The sequence below is a fragment of the Ornithodoros turicata genome, unplaced genomic scaffold (genome assembly GCF_037126465.1).
Source record: "Ornithodoros turicata isolate Travis unplaced genomic scaffold, ASM3712646v1 Chromosome12, whole genome shotgun sequence".
Lineage (NCBI taxonomy): Eukaryota > Metazoa > Arthropoda > Arachnida > Ixodida > Argasidae > Ornithodoros > Ornithodoros turicata.
This window is the reverse complement of record NW_026999301.1, coordinates 1,729,484-1,755,205: the sequence shown is the minus strand read 5'-3', so window position 1 is coordinate 1,755,205 and position 25,722 is coordinate 1,729,484. Positions and strand designations below refer to the sequence as shown.

At 48.2% G+C, this 25,722-nt stretch overlaps 1 protein-coding gene across 2 annotated transcripts; it reads right to left on the bottom strand.

The window, feature by feature from the left end:
- Positions 1-1,823: 1,823 nt before the first annotated feature.
- On the bottom strand, positions 1,824-25,428 carry LOC135371747 (endothelin-converting enzyme 1-like). 2 transcript variants are annotated; one of them, XM_064605716.1, is made up of 2 exons: positions 25,298-25,428; positions 1,824-4,094 (listed from the first exon to the last, which is right to left on the bottom strand). In XM_064605716.1, exons 1-2 carry the CDS (start codon positions 25,397-25,399, stop codon positions 2,007-2,009), a joined length of 2,190 nt encoding a protein of 729 aa, XP_064461786.1. In that variant the 5' UTR covers positions 25,400-25,428; the 3' UTR covers positions 1,824-2,006. The 2 variants fall into 2 exon arrangements, with proteins under 2 accessions (XP_064461786.1, XP_064461788.1); XM_064605718.1 differs by lacking the exon at positions 25,298-25,428 and adding an exon at positions 23,270-23,399.
- Between the last annotated feature and the right edge of the window lie 294 nt (positions 25,429-25,722).

The window sequence follows — 25,722 nt, the reverse complement described above, 5'->3', positions numbered from 1 at the left end:
AATAACTGTAGTAATGACGCAAATGGGTAAAAAGCAACGGCCGGGAATTGAGTAGATGAAGACGGCCTTAGGTATTGTCACGATTTTTGACGATGTGTTCTTGAAAGGAACTATTCTGAGGCACAGAAATTGTAAAACAGGGAGGCGGGAATCGTTGTTCTCGATTACCAGTTAAATGCGCTGACCGGTTACGCCGCGCTGGCAGAGCTTACTTGCTTGTTTCATCTACAGTTTACGCTGTGAGACAGCTACCCTTCAGGCGCCCCATCAGATAAGCGCAAAGGTCGTGGATTAGAGAGTCCAAATTCCTATTGCTACGGTTCCGGTGCAGCCATAAAAGTTCAGTTCTTCTTTTTTTCTTTTTTGCTTCTGGAGACATATCCTTTCAAATCCGTTCCGAAGCGGTTACAAGCAGGGATCGGAACCGGAACTGACCCGGAACCGGAAACCGAAAAAAAAAAACATTATTTTCTGACGAACCCGAACCGAACCCGAACAATTTTTTGCTTGTCCTGAACCGAACTGGAAATAGTAAAGTTTGTGACTGTAGCGCCAGTTTGTTACCGCAGCAACATAGGGCGCTGACCGGGTTCTGCCAAAAAGATTCCAGCACTTCGCATTTTGTTTTCAGCAGACGACCACGAGAGTACAATACAGTAAAATATCACGTAAATAATAAATGTGTTTATTACTTGTCTTGTGTTTTCACCTGTTTTCCTGAAAGGTTTTTCACCTTGAACGGTTATCTCACACCTTTCTCTTACAACCGTGTACGGTGAGCGTAGCAAAATTACTACCCATGAAACGGTTAAACTGGGACCGAAAAAGTAACGGTTCCAATCCCTGTAAATGTCCCGACCGCTGACCGATTTTTTTTTTGTGTGTGTGCGGGGGTGGGGGTGTTCTCCCTGAGCCGAACCCGAACCGGGTTCGGCTATATACCTGAACCGGTTCAAGCTGATAAATTTGGTTCAGCGGAGCAAAACCCGAACCGAACCAATATGCCTGAACCCGAACTGGACCGAAAAAAATACCAGTTCCGATCCCTGGTTACAAGTACGGAATGTGTGCGTCGACAGTGTAAATGCAACCTAAAAGTAACGGGCCTGCTGAAAAAAAAAAAAAAAAAAAAAAATGGAAGCGGTGCAGAGACCGGATATCTTTACAGTTTTTCTTGCTCTTTATTGATAGTTTCGATGGTTATGTATATACAATGCCGTGCGCAAACAGTACGAGGGAATGTATGTACCAAGCTTTTATAACATTGAGCCAGATGAGTGCCCACGTCCGCAAGGCTACAACCTGGTGCTACGGACCTCAGTTAATTACCACGAACCAGTCAGCAGCATCACGAACAGCTGAGTGAGCTCACGATGAGAATTTGATTTCACGCAAGCATTCATTCACCAAAATAATTTGACGCCGAAGAAGAATTTGAGTTTTGCGGCGCACGAGGTGACACGTTAGTAACGAGAAAAGAAAATATGCGTAAGCTTCGTATACTCGCTATGTAAGGAGGCTCTGTGCGTGGAGAAGTTGTACCGCACGCGCAGTATCTGCACAGACGTGGCTAATCCCTTCGAAGTAAAACACTGTGTAAGATTGGTGTGTTCCACCATTACGCGATAAAATAGCACCTAGTATGATTACTCGATAAACAGCATGCACATGTTCACAGATTAGGTTCATTTAGGTTCATCTTTTAGCAATTTGTACCAATAGCTTCTGTGTATAGCAGCCACTAAATCGCACCTGAAGGAACCGATCAGTTATCGCACCAACACGTAAGCACGTAAAGCGTACGAAATAATGACACAAATAGATGAAACATCAGTAATATATTCCTACAGCAAATGGAATAATCAACAGATCCCGCAGATCGCCAAAGGTGGCTAATATTTGAACATTATACTAGGCATTAATATTATCAACGCTATGAAGACCAGCACATTGTTACAGGAGACTATGTCACAGACACTGTCACATGAAGCAGTGGTACCATCATCTCAAGAAAAGAAGTGACATTTCCTCGGTGGGCTCATGGGCGAACTACGGGGACACCGAAATGCTTGCACGAAGGCGTTCGAGTTCATGAGCGGATAGTTGCAGTCGTGGCTCTCACTTCGATTTTTCGAACAAAGTGTGTAGCAGTAGCTCATGAAAAACATCTGTTCCTCCGAGTATTGAGAAAGCGTCATCAAACGGAGGTCCGGTTGCGTCCCGTGCCTGCCTTTCACGTCTCTGTACGCTCGATAACTTATCTCAAGGGCTGGCAGAAGAGGAAACACGTTGAAAAGATTTCTTTTGTCATTCATTATGCAGTCCACTTTTGAACTGTAAACGTCGTAAGTTTCATTCGACCACCACATTCTGGCCTCTCCCCGATCGGTGAAGTTGACGCCCTGTCGATCTAAAGCCCCGATAATTTTGGATGCGTAATAACTTCCTAATGCACCATAATTCATGGCGGGAGTCCCATTTCGATAATACATGGGTGGCTCGAGTGCTTGCAGTCCCAGGAACGCCGTATTCATCGCGTGACTGTAGTGGAACGCGCCGTAAGGAGTTGAGAGAGTTTTCATGTAAACGTCATCGAAATGTTCGTGGCCACGGAAGGTCCTCACCTTCTTGACGAGTTCCAAGTAACTGCTGAAAAATGACGACGTAACGTTCGGAAAGTCCTTGTAGTAATCTTGAAAGAGTTTACCCGGTCTGAACACGTCTTTCGGCGGCCACAGTTCCGTGACGATGCCCGATATTTTCTTGATGGCAGCCGACTTGGTTGCCTGATCGATCCAGCTCGTATTTGATATTAGCTTCTCCGCGTTCTCAATCACTGAATGTAGTAACTGATCGACCTGTCGTCGTTCTTTTGTTCCAAACCGATGCTTGAGGACTTTCTCTATAGACAGCAGGCCGTACAGGTTGTGGGTGTTCTCGAGACAGAAGGCAGGCTTGTGGTTCTTGTAGTCCTCGCTGCTGCCGTATTTGAGAATACCAGCTTCCGAGAAACCGAGGAAAGCCAGGAGGGAGTACTTCTGAACAAAGGTCCAGCCGATAACGTTCATTAGCCGCTCCGTTGGTATTTCTTGCGTTATGTTTTCCAATACTCTCAACAGGTCGAGATCTTCAATGTACATAATATCGGAAGGAGTGAAATTGAATGTGGGATGGTAGTGTTCGTTTAGAAGTTTCAGCCACAAATGTGCAGGTATAGAAGGGGTCGCGGAGTCCACACGTGATATCGGGTAGATGTACTCCTTGGGCTCAGCATCATCGTCATTGTTTAGTAGCTTCTCAATTACACTGACTTCGTCTGCCTTGTACTGGGATATGTTCAACAGCTCAGGTTCGGGTATTCCAAGTAGGGAAGCGTAGCGAACAAAGTACTCCTCGAATAAATCGTGCTTTTCTAACTTTGCCTGCCTAATGGCCCATTTTGGCCCGATCGTCCCCCGGTGAAAGCTGATCATGCGAGGTAGATGCATTTTCTTCCGCAAGAAAACGTGAATATTAAACAACGGCCGCATATTCCAGTTAACGGCCAAATTGATGAGGACAGATAACGGCAATACGCCCTTTTCAGGCTTCTTGGGCCAAGATATATGGAGCTCCTTCATGAAATTACGGAACAGATGTCTGACTTCTTCCTCTGGTTCTGTTGTGTTCATACACAGCTTGAAAAATTGGGCAGGCAAAGATTTCTCCAAAGGATCTTCCAGATGCTCTATGTGGCGACGGACGGTATCCAAATAGATATCTTCCTGTACAGATGACGCGCCTTCGTTTTTCGGTTCCCATGAACCGCAGACGTGTTCGTAGAAGTTTTCGCACGGTTCGATGGCTTTGTTGAGGGCACCTTTGAGATTGTACGCGTGATCCACACAGTCCAGAGTCTGACAGGTTACTAACTGCGGCGATTTGCTCCTGCTGAATTTCCGTTGGACAAGGGTGAAGGCGCTGATAATCACCACAAGAGCAACGAAAAGCCCGACACCCAGCGGCAGCGAGGAATAACAGACACTCGTCTTCCGGATCGTGTTCCTGTGAGAGTCCACAGTACTCATTTCGCACAACTCCGCCATCTTCTTTATCTGAAAGATAAGGACCGCCTTGTATTACTGTATGTCGACCATATTGGTGCACAGCAGACACTGGCCACCCCGCCCAGAAACAACTTTGCAGCTTTGCTATCCCACCACTTTTGTAGCAAAGTGGAGCCACGGCTTTCTGGTCATGCAGCTCCGCCAAAAAGTTGGCCTGGGGGCAACGGGAGCCGCGTGGTGGCGCCGCGATCGGCACCCGGTAGAATCTCCCGCTCTGGCCAGCCATGAGAATGGCAGATGCAGTGTTGTTTTTGCGCTTTTCCAAACACCCTACAAGAATATTATTTGTATACCCTATTGAAAAAACGTCTTGAGGTTACCTCAGAAATCCTGAGGTTACCTTAGGCCTGAAGTTCTCTGAGGTTATCTCAGAACTGCCTGTGGTTCTCCTGAGGTTACCTCAAGAAATCCTGAGGCCCTACCTCAGGACCTCAGACCCGGCTCTGGGTCCTCATGGCTACCCCAAGAAATTCTGTGGTTGTGCCTCAGGACCTCAGACCTCGCTTTCGCTCTTTTGAGGTAACCTCAAGCAATTCTGAGGTTCAACCTCAGAACCCCAGACCGGACTGTGGTTCTTTTAAGACTCCACCTCAAGACCTCAGACGAGACCGTAGCTCTCGTAGGGTTACCTCAGCGCATCTTTAGTATCAACATCAGCGTGGGGAATTTTGGTTGCCATTTCTCAGGTGCCGTTTTCGTTGGAGAGGTTCGCGAGGTTTTTGGAGTAGAATTTAGTTTTGTGACTTTTATTTTAGTCATGCTAACTTCATTAAATCGATAACGCTAACTAACCCTACACCAAACCGTAACGCCAAAACGTTGCTGAAATTAAGGGTCATCCACATAGGAAGGCATAAATTCAATTATATTTCGTTATAAATTAAAGCTCCACTAGCACAGTTAACACAAACAAGTTGTACACCAATACGAATGTTGCACAAAAATCACAATGAAAGAATTGCTAAAAAGCAAGAGAGGCGAGCTGGTCATTATAATTCATATTGCTAAAACCCGAGACTGTACAGGGAACTACAAAAAGAGACGGAAACTTCCGCGAGTCTGTTTTCGTAGCTCCCTAGTCTCGGGGGTTTTGATAACATGTAAACAGAAATCGCATTAGTCGTGTGAAATTTACACTACAAATTTTTGCATGAGGGCCGCGGGCATGAACATGAAAGAACTGATGTTCTGAGGCTGGAACAACATCAGTTCTTTCATGTTCATCAGTTGCCGCCTGCGTCGATCCCGTCGTATGAATGTGTGTGTGAGTGAGCAAAAATGTAAGAGTGAAAGGGGGATGAGTGAGAGAGAGTGGCTGGTTTGTCCCTTCAGATGACACACCCTGCAAGTCGTTGAGAAGGCGTGTTAGCTTAGCTCAATTGGTAGAGCCCTGGACCGGCAATCCAGAAAATGTGGGTTCGAGTCCTACAGCTGGCTAACCTTTTCAGTGACTTTCTTCTTTCATCGTTAATTTCTTAGGCAAGTTGAGGCTTTGTATGTATGTGTCCCTTCTATGTTGTTCCAGCCTCAGGACATCAGTTCTTTCACGTTTAGAAAGGTCAAATACATGTACATACAAAGCCTCAATTTGCCTAAGGAATTGACGGAATTTTATAGTTTTGTCACTGCGGAGAGTAAATTACTTTCGTAGGTGCAGACATGCTCATTCACTTTGGTAATCACTATTCGGTATTTCGTGTGTTTGAGGCCACACGCGCCGCGCTCGCGTGTTTTTATCGCTTTTTAACGGATGTATTGTCGCGAGTCTCCTATATTCAAACCCTCAACCGGAGATGCAAGCCCGGTTTATGTGCATAGGGCACAGTAGTAAGGTGATTCGTACTTTATTCGGCGTATAGAGGACCTTCTGCAGTTAATCGCAGACCGTTACTGGATCCATGACGGCGTACTAATTGACGCGACCGACCGATCGCAATCACACCAGTCTCTTTTACGTGGTACCAGATGACTTTCTCTCTCTCTCTCTTGTTGCCGCCAAGGTAATAAAGACAAAAGTATGGTTTCTAACAGACATGTCACGACATTTAGCCTCTGTGTCCTTGTCGTTCATCTCGTGTCTACCTTATTTCTTTTCCGAGACTGAAAGGAACCGCCATGTGCTCGACATGCTTCCGTGAATCAATCTCGAGCGCCATTCTTATCCTGCCATGCAAAACAACTTTAATAATGCGTACTTTATTTAGGGTGTAGAGGACTTTCTACAGTTAATCACAGACAGTTACATGACCGCTTAGTATTTGACGGGATCGGTCGGTCGGTCGCGATCACACGATTATTGCACCAGTTAACATCCCTGGGAGCCAAATTAGGTCAAAAGCCCCAGTTGCCTGAGCTATTCTCTTTAAGATTCGATCCATAAAAGCACTGAGTTCGTTGTTGGTATCGACGGCGCACGCTTTCTTTTTTACGGGGCTACGGGGCCGTTTCCCTGGGCTCGTTGTCTGAACACCGTTCCGTTGACGGAACGGCTTCGCAGTTTCGCGTGCTCAGATAGGGCGGCAGCCGTCATATGCGCGTCACTGCATCTTCTCGAAGCTTTGGCTTTCCACGCTTGCGCAGCATTTTATCGCCGTTGATGACGAGTTCGTCGTACCACACGACGTCGCTGTGTTTAAAGTTCTTCTCGCAGACACGTGTGTGAGGAGAGTCCAAACTGAAGCGGCCACCTTCAATGCGAGGAATGGCACTTTTCCACTTCTCACGCTTTATCAAGATCCGCAGGAAGCGCGAACATGCGTACCTTGCCACCTCCCGAATACCCAGAGCGACATTTCGTAACAATGTTTCTGGGATGCTGCTAGCACACAGTTATCATGCGACAATAGCGTGTACGCCAACGCGTGCCAACGCGTGTACGGCAATGGGGTTTCCCTCTCGGGTTCCGATGGCAGCGCCACCACGCGGGCGCTCAGGTCAGCTTCCCCATAGAGTTACGGAGAAGCTGCGCATAGGTGGGGAAGTTACTTTTATTTTGTAGTGCACTGCCGTTACTCACTACTTTTTCGAAAAGTAACGCGTTACGTTATTCGTTACTGTTGCGGTAGTAGGTAACGCGTTACTAACGCCGTTACTTCTGATAAGTAATGCCGTTACTTTTGCATTACTTCACCAGTTGTCCTTATAATATGTACCATTTTTGGATCCAGGACAATTGCTCACCGGACAATTGCTCACCACAGAACCGATGAAGCCGGACAATTGCTCACCGCCTCTTTCACCGCACTTATATGTAATTTTATTTTGCGGTTTTATGTGATGTGATTTTATTTATCGTTTATGGTGCTCTTATACTTGGCTTTTTATTTGTTAGCTGAACTTGAGTGTACCTCGAAATAAAGTGATCGAAATCCCCATTTCAAAACAAACTACTGTAAATAAATGTTATCTGGCTAAACAATGCACAGTTGCGCGCGGGAAACTGCCAACAGCGTACTTAGACTAACCTGGACATAGCGCTGCAAACACTGAACTTGGACCAACCTAGTAATTAACTAACCACCGTACTGTTCAGTCGTCTCCGCCCTACTAAGCCTAACGGGCGCTAAAATGTGGCTTTCGTTCGCTAAACCGACTTGGACAGATATAGAAAATTCGTTAATTTCAGTGGTTAAATAATGGTGTGATTTTAAATCTCGTGTCTCGGAAGATCCTGGTGACGCAGGGCATGAGCGTACCGAGAGGGGGACAAGGTCACTTTGTAAAATTGCGCACCCTTTATTCATAGGTCATGATTATTTTCTCAGAGTCATAATATGAACCTGTGAACACCCGCACAGTCCGCAGCGTCCGTCTCTAGGGAAGGAGGTGACGTGGTTGCACGCTTTGCCCCCTTGGAAGCACTTTGCTGCCCCCCCCCCCCTTGGGAAATAATCCTCTAGGAACGCCCCATGGACGCAGGTCCTGACAAAGACGCTTCAGGTGTGCCTTCAAGTGGACGACCTCTCGCCTCACCGTCTTCACTGGTGGATTCCTAGATCTATTTGAAGCAACTCACACAGCTAAAAAAGAAGTTCAGCTAACATAAAAAAGTCAAGCGCCAGAAACCCGAAATAAAATCACAGTATAAGTGTGGTGAAAGAGGCGGTGAGCAATTGTCCGGTGAGCAGTTGTCCGGTGAGCAACTGTCCGGTGAGCAATTGTCCGCGCCCCACCATTTTTGGTTGAGTCACATAAGTGCATTCCGCAAATCAATACAAGCAATGTTGGGCACAAACAAGGGTCACGCATGAACACAACTTACATGTACGATTTATTGCAACGCAGAAGTAGTTGATGTTCAAAATTTTCATCGGTGAGCTTCGCCCGTTGGGCTGAGAGGACGCCTAATGACCAGTGAGTGCTCTTTGTCAAGGTTGATAGAGACGGTGACCTTTTATCTCATACAGTACAAATCCAAACAGCCAATTCCTTGGTACTTTGTTACTTATTCAGAGGGTAGAGGCTATTTTTCTGCCGCTTTTGCCCCATTCGTCCGAAAAATACCAGAGGGAGTGAAAAACAGAGGTGACACATCAACCAGGGCAGGTCAACGACCCTTCTTTTGCATTCTTCGTGGGTGTCGATGTGACCTTCTTGTCATTGTTGAAGATGAATAGAAAAAATCGGGATTTTCCCAGATTCTGCAGGCACGGTCCTCGCTCAAGTTTTCAAGTTCCCGAACACGCAGTAACGCATAACGCCGTTACGCGTTAGTTGTTAAAAATGTAATGACGTTACGTTACTCATTACTTTTCTCCCAAATGTAATACGTTACCATATTTCACTACCCGAATGTAACGCTTTACCGGTAACGCACTACTTTGTAACGCGTTACTCCCCACCTATGAAGCTGCGTGACCAGTGGAACTGAAGAAAAAGAAAAAGCGCACCAGTGAAATTTCTACCTCCACTTGCTTCTCTAGCTGGAAGGTCGGTTCGCTGTGACGTCCGATGATTGGGAACTGATTTCCATAATGACGTCCGACGGACAAGGGGCTCAACAACGACGAGGTTTATTTACACCTATGTACAACACCAATTTACACATACTGCTGGGTAGTTTCATTTTAAATCGAACAACGTGTGAAAGTCGTATTTTTTAATTCGCCCTGAAAAAATATATGTTAGAGGACAGTTCAAACGACGCAAATCGCGCCACGTGCGACGCTCGTGCGTGGAGTAGTTTCCGCGTAGGAGAGGGGGAAAGTCCGAGGCTGCTTGGGCGCGCTTTCTTCTGGACCGACTTTGACGGGATCTAGCACCGCGGACTTTATGTCTAGGAACTGGAGGATTTTTGTGATTATAGGCTGCACGATAGACACTGTCGACAGCCACCCACAGAACTCTGAGCGCCACAGATTTTCTGTTAAAAAATGCCAAACTTGGCGTAAACGTTCAAAAAGACCAAACTTTGTTACCAATTTTCTTCATGACGGAACGTCTGAGAACATCGAGCTCAGTGCCATTCGATAGGACGTTGAAAGAGCTTTCGTGCTGTATGGAATTCATTTTTCTCAGCCCAGTTGTTTCTGTGTTATTAACTTGAGAATCACACATGGTAGGCGAAAATTGCCAATGTTGCATCTCAATTTTCTCAAAAATGCCATCTTCGATTTTCTTGATTATTTTTCAAAAGGTGGCGTCATGTCTCTACTTTAGACGTCAAGTGAGACAATCTTTTATTTTTGCCTGAGAGACGCGCAGCGATTTTTTTTGTCAGGCAGGGTGGACGAGGCTGCGGCCTTGCGCGCCCCACCCACGAGCACGCGACTTTCAACCTCTTCTTTGCTACAGGTGTCCCGCTGACGGAGAAATCAATGACCACACTGCGTGAGCTTGTTGTAGTGTCACCAGAGCATCACTTTACGTTTACCCAATGGCCTCCCAGTTCCGTCAGGCTCATTCAAACCGTGGGAGAGTACATGAGTTGCCTGTGCGCCCTTGACGAGAAGCCCCAGTTCGACGACCATACCGACAAAGCAGTGAGAAGAAGCGAAACGCTTCGTAGAGATCTTTATCCACTGGTAACATTAGCTTTTGTTTCAGGTTGCCGCCAGTCCCTCGGGCAGTGTGAAAGGCACATCCTTTTCATTGGTAAAAGAACGAAAACCGAAAGTTTCGAAAAACGTAAAATGTGCCCATTGCGAGACCCCTGCAGGTGGTGGCTGCTACCATTGGATTAGCATCATCCGATAGCTTTAGACATGACCTTTCACATGATATAAAGTGACTGGGTTCAAGCGCATTCTTTGTCCGCCTAGTATCGCAAAACCACGAGTGGTGCGCGAAAATTTTGCATCTTCGATCTTAATTATTTCTAAAAAGCCGGTATATTTTTCACGATTTATTCCACAGGGGCAGAATTGTGCCGGTACTTTGCACTGCTGGTAAAGTACCTTTTCTCTTTTTGATTGAGACGTAGGGCTACCTTTCCGCGGAGCGATTTTTCCACACAAAGGCGCTCTTTGTATGTTTACGAGCGCGTTTTGCTTCGTAGTCTTTGCTTTGTAATTTAATGCCCAGATGTTGCATTATGTACTTATTTTGCACTTATGGTACGTATGTTTATTTTTTCCTTTGAAGACGCAGGACAATACTTTCGTGGGCGACTTGAACTTGCTAATACGTACTTTCATGGGAGTCGCACGCACGACGTGTGCGTATACGCACGTGCGCATATTCACTATTCTCCCGCACATGTGCTTGAGGCAATGCACGTACGCACGCTATGAGGCTGTCGTGCGAGTTAATATTAAGAAGGCAGAACTACGGCCACAGGGGACAGAAAGTTACAACACCTGAGAATACAAATTTGTGGTCGTGTGGTTGCAGTCGCCTCTTAACTTGGGCGCAATAAGTGATAGTTCCGAATGTGTGCATGCTCTCTTTAATTAGTTTTATGCTCCGTAGCGTTATTTCGGAACCACGACGAGTGGTGCAAAACCCGTAAGACCGCTGTGATGACAGTTGCTGCTCTCAAGTATAACACGTTCGCCCTCACCGAGATATGTCAGTGTCACCGTGGGAATCAAAATTTCCGACAGAACAACGCACAACTAAAATCCCTCGTTTCCCGTAGCTGTAGGTACCTTAAACCCTCGGTGTGGTCTTCAGTAGTCCTTCTGGCATCCATGCGCTTGAACCCATTCACTTTATATCATGTGAAAGGGCATGTGTAAAGCTATCGGATGATGCTAGTCCAATGGTGGCAGCCACCACCTGCAGGGAACTCGCAATGGGCACATTTTACGTTGTTCGAAACTTCCGTTCTTCGTTCTTTTACCAATGAAAAGGATGTCACTTTCACACTTGCTGGGGGACTGGTGGCAACCTGAAACAAAAGCTAAGATGTTACCAGTGGATAAAGATGTCTACGAAGCGCTTCGTTTCTTCTCACTGCTTTGTCGGTATGTTCGTCGAACTGGGGCTTCTCGTCAAGGGCGCACAGGCAACTCATGTACTCTCCCACGGTTTGAATGAGCCTGACGGAACTGGGAGGCCATTGGGTAAACGTAAAGTGATGCTCTGGGGACACTACAACAAGCTCACGCAGTGTGGTCATTGATTTCTCCGTCAGCGGGACACCTGTAGCAAAGAAGAGGTTGAAAGTCGCGTGCTCGTGGGTGGGGCGCGCAAGGCCGCAGCCTCGTGCACCCTGCCTGACAAAAAAAATCGCTGCGCGTCTCTCAGGCAAAAATAAAATATTGTCTCACTTGGCCTCTAAAGTAGAGACATGACGCCACCTTTTGAAAAATAATCAAGGAAATCGAAGATGGCATTTTTGAGAAAACTGAGATGCAACATTGGCAATTTTCGCCTACTATGTGTGATTCTCAAGCTAATAACACAGAAATAACTGAGCTGAGAAAAATGAGCTCTATACAGCACGAAAGCCCTTTCAATGTCCTATCGAATGGCACTAAGCTTGATGTTCTCTGAGGTTCCGTCATGAAGCAAATTGGTAACAAAGTTTGGCCTTTTTGAACGTTTACGCCAAGTTTGGCATTTTTTAACAGAAAATCTGTGGCTCTCATAGTTCTGTGGGTGACTGTCGACAGTGTCTATGGTGCAGCCTATAATCACAAAAAACCTCCAGTTCCTAGACATAAAATTAGCGGTGCTAGATCCCGTCAAAGTCGGTCCAGAAGAAAGCGTGCTCAAGCAGCGTCAGACTTTCCCCCTCTCCTACGCGGAAACTACTACACGCACGAGCGTCGCACGTGGCGCGATTTGCGTCGTTTGAGCTGTCCTCTAACATATATTTTTTCTGGGCGAATTAAAAAATACGACTTTCACACGTTGTTCGATTTAAAATGAAACTACCCTGCTACAAAACTCTCCGGGCTGGAGGTAAAATACACACGGGTCCCAGACCCTTGACAAGTCTTTTTTCCCCCTCTTCGGGCTCCGACACCTCCTTAAAAGGGTGACAATGTGGACCACAACCTCAACCCAGGACCACCAATCGGACGGCCCGGGTTCAAAGTGTTGGGACTCTCAATTGGATTGTTTTAAAATCTTTGACAGGAGCGTCACCTCTGAACCGGAGGAGGAGGAGGAGTGTCGTTGGGAGGAACCCGAGAGGTCTGCCTGCCTGATTATGCGGCATGTTTCTCGGGAAGGGAAAGGTGTTGGAGAGGAGGAGAGGAAAGGGTGAAGTGGAAGACTGAGCGGAATCCGCTCGGGGGGAGGATAGCTGCGTCCATGGGCCGACTTCAGGGGAACTGTGCCGGCATACGCCTATTACACATCTGAGGGAAACCCAGGAAAAACCCCAGACGGCACAGCCGGCCCGCGGATTCGAACCGCGGACCTCCCAGTCTCCAAGCGCACGCGTTACCGCTGCGCCACCGGAGCTGGTACCTCTGAACCCCCGCCCTCTGGTCAAGATTTACGGCCAACGGTCGCAGCTGTCAAACCGTGCACCCCGTAACCTTGAGCAGTGCAAGGTCCAGGCGTCATTTCCCTGATTAAGTGCCGGGGGGGGGGGGGGTAACGAGGTTTTCCTGGAACTCACGCACATCGTGCTTTCGAGCGCTCAGTGTCAATGTTGCGAACCTTACACCTCCCTCCTTAAGTTCGTTGTGGGGCACAGTTGACCCACAAGGAACAACCATAACACGGGGGCATAGTACCATAACCCCTCCGTGAAATTCCGTGCACAGAGCCCAAATTGAAATACTTGTACACACTAACATATACAAAATCGCTGTCACTCATTGTCTTTGATAAAAAAACGAATGCGACACACTATGACTTGTCCACAATACACACACTAAGCACAACTGTTGAAACACAGGTAGCAATCATTCGCGGACCCCTGAAGCAGTGAGAGTCAGTATAGTTCCCAAGGTCCACGTTTTCTAGATAACAATTGGCCCTAACTCTGTCCAAATCGCAGACGCGATAGAGCGTCCGCGTTACCGTGCGCGCTTCCTTTTCGGTGAATTATGCTCACACGATACCGCTGGAGGGCGAGAGCCCAGCGCGCAAGCTTTGAGCCCTGGGGCGTCGTACAGGTGAGGTAAGCCAGTGGATTATGATCTGGACGGTGATCTGCGCCCCATACACCCAATGGTCGAATTTTTTGAGGCCCCAAATGACGGCGAATGCCTCACGCTCTATAGCCGCTCACCGAACTTGTGTTTCAGTGAATTTATGACTGGCAAAGGATATGGGTATCTCTTTGCCGCTAGAGTCCTTTTGGGCCGAACACGCTCCAGCTGCGTACGCTGACGCGTCCGTGAATAACCAATATGGTTTTTCAGGGTCCGGGGTTGTCAGTGCCACCGCCTCAGCTAAGCTGGACTTCAAACTTTGAAATGAGGCTTCAGCCTCCTCATCCCAAGGGATCTCGTTTGGGATTCTTTTTCCGGTTAGGCGAGTTAGGGGACCTGCTATTCCCGCATAGCCTGGCACATATTCGCGGTAGTCCCAGGACACTTCTGAGCTCCTTCTTGGTCCTTCTTGGTGTTCGGTCTCTTTAGCTCGGAAATTACCTTAATTTTCTCCGGGTCGGGAGCATGGTGTCCGGATCCCACGATATGCCCTAGGTAGCGTATCGAACCCTGAGCCACTTGGTATGTTGTCATGTTTACGGTTAGTCGTACCCTTTGCAGGGTTGTCAGAATCGCTGCTAAATTCCGCGTGTGATCGTTCCAACATTCTGAATACACCGTTATGTCATCTAAATACGCACAAGCGTACTCTTGGTGTTCTACTAGGAGTGCGTTAACGATCCGTTGGAAGGTGGCGGCTGCATTTTTGAGTCCGAAGGGCATCACCCGCCACGCAAACTGCCCAAGTGCGTAACGAACGCAGACTTCTCCTGGCTGCCTGCCTCCAGGCGAATTTGCCAGTATCCCCGGCGTACGTCTAGCAGCGTGATAAATCGCGCCCTGCCTACACGAAGCACCAGTTCCTGTTGCAGCGCCATTGGATAGGCATCATCTACGGTGCCCGCGTTCAAAGCTCGATAGTCTACACAAAGTGGTACACCTCCATCCCTCTGTGACGCAAACCACAGTATGCGCGTACTCGCTCGTAATCGGGTACACCAACCCTTGTTCAAGCAGTTCATTAACCTGCTGCTCGACTTGCTTTCTAAGGAGTTGGGGAGTGCGGTAGGGAGAAGACGGGATGTGCGCGTCAACCTTTGCAATCGAGGGGCTGTCTTCGAACACCGTTGCGAATCTTTCAAATAGCTGCCTAACCTGATTGGCCTCAACCTGTCCTAGGTGGGAGGTAGCTTCCAATGGCAAAATTTGGTGCCCTCTATCACTTCTGGTTGGTGCTGGCTCCACGTCACCGAATTCTTCGTCCCCTTGAAAAATCACTCCCACGTGATCAACCCTGTCTTGATACGCCCGCAAGTTGTTCGCGTGGATAGTCCGCGTTTTCCCATCGTCGGTTAAAACATCGTACGTGTGTTCGCGACGTCTCCCTATCACTTGGTACTGACCTCTCCATTTTGGTTGATGTTTCGCAACTCTGCCGTTATCGAAAACGATAACCTGATCTCCGGGTTTAAATGTTTTTACCCTCGTCCGACGGTTATGTCTTTCTGCGTACTCCGCCTGCCGCGTTTCCGCGACTAAACCTGCCGCTTCGGCGGCTGCCTCGAATTTATCCCCGAGTTGCTCGAGATACTTCGCGGTAGCCTCCCGAAGTTGGGCCGGGACTCCAACCTACCCTTCCCAGGTGTTCTTCAGTATCGTTAACGGGCCCGTCGGTGGCCTGCCGTACAGGAGCTGAAAGGGGGCAACACCGGTCGTGTTTTGTGGCACCTCTCGGTATGCCCACAACAGAAAAGGAACGAACTTGTCCCAGTTCTTTGGGTCGTCCCTGACGACGTGAAATAACATTCGGCGGAACACGCGATTCCACCTCTCAACAGCGCCATTACTTTCGTGGTGCTCTGCGGTTGAGAAGCGAGGGGAGCACCCGAGGCGTCGTAAAAACTCCTCCGTGAGCTGCGAAGTGAAATTAGTACCCTGGTCACAGCACACGGTCTCCGGGACACCGGTTCGCGCGAAGATTTGAGGAGCGCGTCTCACATTTTCTTCGCGGTGGGAGACGTCAAACAAATCACCTCTGGCCACCTTGTATGGAGGTCAGTGACGCACAGTGCGTACTTGTGGCCGCGTGCCGATGCGATCTCGAATGGCCCTGCAACGTCGATGTTAACCGCTTGGAAAGGGTAGTCCGGCCGCGTGAACGGTGCGATGGGAACCCTGTCCGTCACCCTTTTGTCGGCGTTAATTTGGCAATTGTGACACGTTTTGCAATACTCCCGAACCTCTCTTTCTATTCCCGGCCAGTAGAAGCTGGCTTTAATGCGGCTTAGGGTCTTGCGCATCCCGAGGTGCCTTCCCTACGGAGTATCGTGCGCGAGCCGCATGACCTGTTGCCTTTTCTTCTCGGGTAAGACGAGCTGTCTGACCTTCTGACCTGCTACTAACTCACTATGACACAGGAGGTCCTCATCGATGAACATACCGTGGGTTTCGTCTTTTGCTTGGTCCCACGCATCTGCGAGGCTCCTGTCCTCACCGCTGTTGTACTCTAAATTCTCCTTTTTCGCTTTGATGAAACTCGACTGCCTCTCCCGCGCCTTCCATTGCGCTTACTGCGGCCACGTTATGAGTTTCGCCACTCTCACTCACTTCTGCATGAAACAAGCTTACTAATCCCTCGCCTCCTACATCCGCGTCGTCGACTGTTTCAGCTGCAGTTACAGTTTCGGCTGCGACTGCTTCATCCTATTTCTCTGAATGCTGCAGTGCATTCCAGGTCTCGAGTGATAAGAGGCAATCTGCATCTCCCACTAGCTTTTCTGTGAAAGCGCATTCTAATGGGATAGTCCTGTTGACCTCGACATGATCGTCATTCGCGCCGACTACTCTAATTGGCAGTATGGCTAGTTCGGCGGGTACTCTGTGTCCAAACGCAGACTCGAGCCACAAGGGGCTTAGTGTGTCCTTCTCGCGGTGTGGAAATAGGTCGGCCCTAACAACGGTCACATCTGCTCCGCTGTCGATCATAGCGCGAGATTTCCGCTCTCCGCATTGCAACACGACTTCCCGATTGGGGATAGCAAACCGGTCGCGATCTCCTGTCGCCGACGGACTGACTCTGGCTACTATCACGGCGGTACCGGCTAATTCTACGTCAGCTGCGGTATTTACAGCGTCTTCGCCTTTAGCTACGGCTACACGGTTTACACGCCACTGCATCGAGTCCCTTTCCGTTCTTCCCGTCCGTACGATCCCTCGCGTTTCCCTTTTGGGGGACGCTCTTCTCCTCTGCTTTCGTTTTATCTTTATGACTGTCTTTGCGACGGTCAGGGGTCCCCCCTCTCCTTGTGATTTACAATCGCGCTACCCTTGCCTTTGGCATCTTCGAATTTTTCGACGGCTTTTACAATGACGCTTTCTACCGGTTTTACGTCGGTAAGACCAGCTCCGGTGGCGCAGCGGTAACGCGTGCGCTTGGAGACTGGGAGGTCCGCGGTTCGAATCCGCGGGCCGGCTGTGCCGTCTGGGGTTTTTCCTGGGTTTCCCTCAGATGTGTAATAGGCGTATGCCGGCACAGTTCCCCTGAAGTTGGCCCATGGACGCAGCTATCCTCCCCCCGAGCGGATTCCGCTCGGTCTTCCACTTCACCCTTTCCTCTCCACCACCTTTCCCTTCCCGAGAAACATGCCGACTAATCAGGCAGGCAGACATCTCGGGTTCCTCCCAACGACACTCCTCCCCCCTCCTCCTCCTCCTACGTCGGTAAGCTGGAGGGTTACAAATTGACGCGCTTCTTCTGTGAGGGAGTCCACAAAGCGGTCAGCAATTAGTAGCGTTATCAATCATTGTAATCTTTTACTTCGCGTGATTTAGCGTACGCGGTGACATAGCTGCGCAGACGAGCCCAGTAATTGGACCACGTCTCTTCTCTGGCTTTCACTGATTCAGAGAAACGCTTCTTGTACTCGCCCGGGGATAACCGGAGCGCTGCGAGCACCGCTTCCTTTACTGTGTCGTAATCATCGAGCTCGTCAGTCGTGAGCTTTGAGTAGAGATGACCTACTCGGTTAGAGATCAGAGGTAGGATGAGGTGCCTCTGCACATCTTGCGGTACTTGAAGATTTGAACACCCCTTCGACCCCTTCGAACCACATCGGTATTCACGGTCTCCTGGCAGCGGGAGTAAGACACTCTTTAGTAGTTTTGAATAATGCTGCAGATTCTCTTCCCGTGTTCGTGTGGGCGGTATATCGCTGCAAGACGAGCGGTCATCGCTGGACCTCTCTAATTCTATCCTCCGTGACCGTTCCTTTTCCAGTTCTATCTGGAGTCGCAAGATTTCAACGCTTACATTCTCACTCGGCATTATGTCGGAAGTGCTTCTGCTTCCATTCTCCTCTGCCATTTTTGTGTCGGATTTGGATTTCTCTTGTCTTACTTTGCTACGAGTAAGCATTAACCGTCACTCGACACTCCAGTGCTCTCACTTTGCGGTGTGCACACGCGCCGCGCCTAACGATAACATGCGAACACAATCAACGATGGCTGACACTGAGAAAAGCTCGTTCTAACACTGTGGAGCTAAAGTCACACAATAGCTGTACCCTACGCGGTGCAAGCTACCTACTCGTGGACCCTGCGAACATCTAACGCTCACCTACCTCGTAAGATCTTTCGAAGTTCTTCTGCCACCACAGTTCAGTTTCCCGTGTTGATGCTTTCTCCGCTTCCGTCAGGCCGGTGTCCCAACACTCGCTGATGTCGCCGTCGTCGAAGCTGTCGTAACTTTTCCGACACTGCCTGTCGTCGTTGACTGCTGCTCCTTTTCGCCCTGGGTCCGGAGCTGTCCGTCCAGTTTCCTGGACGCTCCACCAGTTTTCGTAGCCTTGCTGTGCGTTGTCGTACCTTTACCTTCGTTGCTGCAACTTGCACGCCTTGCCTGTCCGTCCGGATGGTCACAGTTTTCCGATGGTGAACGTCCTGTCGGGCTGCGCCAGTAAAATTTCTACCTCCACTTGCTCCTCTAGCTGGAAGGTCGGTTCGCTGTGACGTCCGACCGGGAACTGATTTCCATAATACGTCCGACGGACAAGGGGCTCAACAACGACGAGGTTTATTTACACTTATGTACAACACCAATTTACACATACTGCTACAAAACTCTCCGTGCTGGAGGTAAAATTCACACGGGTCCCAGACCCTTGACAAGTCTTTTTTCCCCCTCTTCGGGCTCCGACACCTCCTTAAAAGGGTGACAATCTCGACCACAACCTCAACCCAGGACCACCAATCGGACGGCCCGGGTTCAAAGTGTTGGGACTCCCAATTGGATTGTTTTAAAATCTTTGACAGGAGCGATCACCTCTTAACCCCCGCCCTCTGGTCCAGATGTACGGCTAACGGTCGCAGCTGTCAAACCGTGCACCCCGTAACTTTGAGCAGTGCAAGGTCCAGGCGTCATTTCCCTGATTAAGTGCCGGGGGGGGGGGGGGTAATGAGGTTTCCCTGGAACTCACACACATCGTGCTTTCGAGCGCTCAGTGTCAATGTTGCGAACCTTACAGCACCTCTTTGAGGTTCATTGAATATTTCAAATGACACGCACGTGACATGATCGATGGATCTGTGTAACCAGCAGAAACGCGCTCGTCCTACACATGGAACTCTGAGCTTTGTGGTGCTTTCTGTAATACCAGGGGCTCGATGCTTAATATTTCGTTATTCCGTACAGCATGATGAGTAGTGATGGTGCTAATGAAAGACCTCGTCGCTGTCGGCCTCACAGAAGTGGGTAACACCACTACACCAATGCTCTGGGGGAATATGCGTCCTGGGCCGACTTCACTTCTAAGGGAACTGCCAACATATATGTGACAGTGTCTGAAGAATATCTCAACACTACCAACTACTCAGCCAAGCGAGTTCATTAGCTCGGTGAGAGTTGGCGGTTCGTGATCACGATGAAGACGTGCCTCTGGTGCCGTGCGCCAGTGCGCCTACCAGCCACTTCTACCGGCACCGTCCTGGCGTGAGGCTACGAACATCTGCCCGCTGGTACATTCCATCACCGCCGGTCTGGAAGTTGAGGGACGCCAACTCCTCTACATTAGGCGGGGACGCTCCACGCTCTTTGAACGACCTCGCATTTCTCGGCGCCGCTCCCGCCTCGCTCATCTTGCAACACCACGGTCTCTTTCACCGCGTCGCGCCGCCTCACACATCGCGATGGTCCTCATCGGCAATCAACCAGCGGCACTGTTCCGAGCCACAGGCCCTTGTACAGGTTGCGGCACGCCGCTGTCGACTGCACCTCACGTACCTTCCACGAAAGCGTTGAACAAACACAGCCCGCTAATTTTCCCATATTGCCTTCGATATATTATGCTGACAGTCCAACCAGTTGTGGTCAAGAGGGACAGGGACCACCGTTCCGCGGGAGCACGCACGGAGACCACTGACTTCTGCTCCTGCACTGTAAACTTTTTCACACCTTTAAAAGTGTGCGCTATGCACATTCAACCTGGTTGCGTAACATTGCATCTCCAGGATGATATTTTACAAAATTCGGAAAACATTACTAAAGATCAAGTGTCAATGCAAATCTTGCTTTCATTATGTCTTGGATATCGTAGGTACGAGCTAATGCATATATGCACCGCTATCGATAATCGAGCACGCGCAAGTGTCTCCAATACTGTTGAACAATGTTGAGATGTTGCAAGACTGAATTTTTGAAGGACAGACAACACTCGAGTAAAGAAAATTTGTGCGAAACCGTGCTCCATTATGATGTTACCAAAATTACACCTAAAAAGGCGTGCGCCATGCACGTTATTACACATTTAAAGGTGTGAAAAGATTTAGTGTGTGGCCTCTCTGTGCGATGGTTCTCGCCGTCACTCTCCTGACGGAAACACTTCGAGCACAGTGCTCACGAACCGGTTTCGGCTCTGTCATCCCTTCGGCCTATCTGCTTCCACTACGCTTCGGTCCGACCCTGAAGCCCTCCGAGCCAGCGCTCGTCCGCACAATTCATTTCCCTGTCACTTCCTGTTCAGCACCTCAAGCCCAAGATGTCAAGCCTCTTCCGTGTGCCGCCCTTCTTTCTCCTCTGCACCGCTCTTCGTCTGAAGGGGGAAGTCATTTGGCGGTCCGTGGATCGCGATGAAGACCTGGAGCATTCCATGACCACCGGTCAGGTCCCACATAGAGGGAAACCACCTCGTGCATGGCTTCGCTGTGACTCGTCACAAGCTCCCGCGCGATGACCACCGTTTAATTTTTTCACATCTCACCCTACACGATTTTCATGTGCCGTCACGCGTAGTTTGGAGCGCACCAACTTAATATAATAGAGTGTTTTAGTGGCATAGTAGGCTATCGATTTTACATACGTAATACATAGCGCTGTTGGTTCTGCGCACGCGCGAAACAAAGCTTTGCAAAGTGCGCAGGAACACCACGTTATCGCCTTTGCGTAGGTACGTAAGTAATAGCGTGGTGTTTCTGCGCACTGCCCCCCTTAACAGTGAGTTTTAGTATATCGTACGCTGTCGCCCTTGCGCACGCAAGGGATATCGTGTGTAAAGGGCTTCCCGTATGGCGCAAAACCACCACGCTACTCTTATGCACGCAAAGGCAACAGCATACGATATAATAACCTCACTCTTACGCGTTTTGCGCGCGGAGTTACTGCCGTACGTTGCAGCACGTCATAGTCAGTCACTTCTATTAGCAACTGAACACTATTTAGGACGCTAGCTTAAATGTGTACAAGGCAGGGTTGCGGAGTCGCCACTCCGGCGTTGGAATGGTTCCGGAATCATTCCAAATTTGTCAGAGCCCGGAATCGAATTGGAATGGAATGGCGGAAACTGTCCTAGCAATGGAATGGGATTGGAACACATTTTTCCGCAGGAATTGAATTGGAATGGCCTAGGTGCCCCAGTGGTAGTTTCGGTTTCAACCCACTAGTTTCTGCCATCACCTCTGCACACGGTCAAGAGCGAAATAGCCTTGTGTTTGTCTTTCTCCGTGCAGAGTAATGTCCATTCCGAGAATTGCGGGACACCCTCCCTAAAGTCGGCTATACCTGCATATCCCATAGTTGCAATGTATTGCACCACGTTTTTCTCTTGCATCTCAATAAACCCAGTGTTGCCAGAAAATGGGTTTAATTGAATCCTCACCCCCGCGGTTTCGTTCCTTGCAATTACTTTTTTATTTCACTCTATTTCCTCCTTGTTAAGTATTTTATGTCTTTCGCACCGGTTGCTGTTTGCGCTTTTTTATTTTTATTTTTGCTAAAAGCCGCGCGTATGGGGATCGTAGAGATACCGTTGCGTAGATGCATGGAACTAATATGAGTACGTTGTTATTAGTACGTGGTGAATCTCGTGATCTGGGAACCATTCTAACAGTTCGCTGGTTGAAACTTCAAAATCGCATATCGATATCACGGATGCGTTGCAGCAAATGCTGTCTTTCAGTTGGCAGTGTGCTGATCTGCACGTTTATGCCCACAACCAGTTCCTCCCTCCCTCCTCCCTCGCTATCGCGAAAGCAGTTTCGGAATAGTGATGTCTCACGAAATTAAGTCAAAGCAAGTGATTTATGAAAAAGGGAATACCTCGTGTTATTACAGTTTATTCTTAAAACAATGCAAGTTTGCACCTGCTTGAGTTAGAAACAGGTGTTAAGTTTAACCTAGCACGTGATTCTAACTCAAGTAGCAGAAAAGTAGCGATCGCTTTCGTTTGATCGCCCTCTTCAAATATAATTTCGTGACACGTTAGGCGGGACACCCTGTAGACCCGACAGCGCAAGGACGTTATATATCCATGTATATCATTGTACAGAGTTTCCTCTTAATAGACTCAACTTTGTAATTTGCTAACTGCAAGTACTACTACTATATGATATACACGGAAATAATATGACCGAGAGTAGGCGCGTGCCCGGTGAATAATAATTAGGAAGTCACAATTACGGCTGACTTCTGAAATATTAGAGCTAGCGGATTTGTCGCCGTCGAACAAAAAAAGGTGACGAAGAAAGGCGCCGTAAAAAAACCCGAGTGGTGCGCGTACACCCCGAGGTATTCGAAATCGCATGTATCTTCATTATGAAGGCAGTGGCAATTGCTGTGAAAAATATTGATGTTTCTGACGCCGACCGACAAATAAGCTATCTGGGTTTTTTCGAAAAGTAGCTCATGAAACGGCTAATTACCGACCTTTTAACGAAACCACTGCACGAAAGTCGTGCAAATAATTGAAGGATATAAGAAAGCTTCTAACCACTTAGCTTATTTATATCACATTGTTTTGTGGGCTTTTGATTTAATTTCTTGCAGTCCACGATTTCGTCAGCACGCCGTACGGATCATTTCCGCCGCGACGTATATATAGTGTGCAAGAACGTAGTTGCTATTTTGCTCTTGGTCACTCAAAAAGCAGCATTGACAAAAGGGAGAGGTAGCCACTGCGCGAGTAAAATAGGATATCGAATATCGAACACTTTGGATTCCGTAATTATGAGTGGCATACGCATTCTGTTTTCGTATACACACGAATGTAGCGCGGTGCAAATTCCATGACCAACAGTACACGTGTGTCAGATGAATATTTCCAAAATTAGCTCACTAACCTTGGTGGATTTTCGGAAGCACGAGGATAGCTGAATTGTAGTCATGTATTAGAAAGGCCGCATTGTTTGGTAAGCGTCATGAAGGTTGCACGACCACGTGATATCGCTTTTAAAAAGCCGCTTACGAATGAGCTTGCTGCAACGTGGGCAGAACTCAATAATATCCCCCTTTTTAATCCATATTTTTAAAGATTGTTTTAGATTACTGAGACATTACCTAAGGGGCCGGATATGCTGTAACACGCGCTATCTCTTCATTATGCGCTGCGACGGCCAATGCGCATGCAGCCCTGCCCGCGCCAATTTTGAGAACAACGATAACCCTTGCTGTGTGCAGTTCATGATTAGGCCTGTGATGGGCTTTTTGTATCCTGTCCACCTATGCCATCAACACAGCTTGGGACAAAAGTTCCTATAACGCTGGAATCTTGTATTCAAATTCTTCCCCTGCGGCCCTACGGGAACATTTCTTGGAACACAATCCGTGAGTTGATTTATTCCAAGGATTCTGCTCAACACCTGCTCCCCTAAGCAGCAGGGGAGGCTGGGACAAGTTCAATACAAAATCCCAGCGTTTCAGAAGCTTTTTTTCTTTCTAAGCTGTACTTCCGCAGCCTGAAAACGGCTAGCTTTCAAATCCCCGTACAACCGAAGCGGATTACTTCTTCAGCTTGTTTAGGATGCGTCTGGTAAAAAAAAAAAAAAAAAAGAATCAGTGAAACATGAAATGATAAACTGATAACCGTGCTGGCCGAAGGATAGCGAAACAATGATAAGTCGTTTCACGCGGTCTCCAGCTTACTCTCCCACCCTACCCAACATTTCCTCCTTTCAGCTGTTATGACCCGTGGCATTGCTTATCTTACAAGGCATTTCTGAAGTAAGGTGAAGCCAGCGTTCAGAGGGAATGTCCCTGAATTCTCCTCATGAATCTCCTCTAGCACTGCTTAGGGCTAACCAATACGATTACTTTTCGGATGTAGTTCGTTACCGGGACCACTGCGTTTTTGTAAAGAAAGAAGATAACTAGGTAAATGATATGTTTTTACCTGAAGCAGGAGCAAATTAGGAACGAAATTAAACAGGAATGACCCTCGTATATTGCGTGAAACGTATAAAAATTAAATTTTATCGCCCGTTTTTTGATGGCGCTCCGCCATCTTGGGTGAGGACCTTCTGACCTAACCCGAGGCACAGTCTCGACGCCCGCACCGCCTACTGCGTGCCTGGGGGGGGGGGGGGGCGGCGCCCCCCCAGACCCCCCCAATCTGTAGAACCTAACTTGACCCAACCTCACTAAAGTGAGGCGATTTAGCCCAATTCTCTTGCAAGTTTCGAATCCGTTAGGCTTAGCATTCCCGTGTTTCTCCTGTGCTAAAAGTGAATCAGATGGGGTTGTTGAAATGCCTATAAAAAAACTTCTAGTCCACAGAATTTTATAATTCTTACCTTTTTCGATTCAGTATATGAACTTCTTTCACTTCTACGCAATATTTACCTTTCAAACGCTTTCACCAATTTTTAAAAACGAGTGGTCCCGGTAACGAACTACACCCTACTTTTCTTTTATTGATGGTATTAAAGGAATGGAATGGGGGTTGCCAAGCCATTCCAGGAGTGGGAATTGACCATCCCTTTTTCTTCCGAGTAATTGAAATGAATGGAATTATCACAAATCTCTATTCCTCGGAATGGAATTGGAATAGAATGGGTGAGCCCATTCTGTAAACCCTGGTACAAGATATCACTTTTTCCTTCTATGGCAAATATTCCTGGACCTGGTAATGGGGTGAAGGAGAGAGTGACACCATAACCGTCTGCGTCTAGTCAGAAATTTAAAGCAGAGAAGAAAGGACCTCTGCTTTTCATGCCGTAGCGCGAGTTCGCGTCATTTTCGCGTATTCCCACTTTCGGTCCCAGTGTAGTACAATGAACGCATAGCACAGGGAAGGAACAAAAACTTTGTACAGGGTGACAACTTGCTATACCGACAAGCTATGATACGGAAAATACAATGTTGCCTCTCACCATATCACTTGATGGTTCGGTGCGCACCTTCCCACTCGAAGTGCGAGGTCCTCTACTCGTTGATGCAATAGAATCGGAACGGTCTGCCCCAGAGGACGACATCGCTACACCGTCACCAGTTATAAAGTGAAAGAAAACGCTGCTGTTTGGATCGAAAGCTTCTGCACGTGCATGTGGCGGCTGACGAAGACCTTCTTCCTCAGCACCGGAACGTGTACGGATTTCATGAGTGCCGTTTTCCTGTGACGCGTTGTCACCTCAAAAGGCCTCAAGGGCAATTGCCGGGGTTTGTCCTTACAACGAGAGCCTTCTTTTCCAATATTGTAGGAGTGCCGAAGCTAACTGGTCGATATTGCTAGGAATATGTAAGGAAAGTTGCTCCCTAGACATTGCCGGCGCCGCACAAGCTGAAAATGAATTTTATT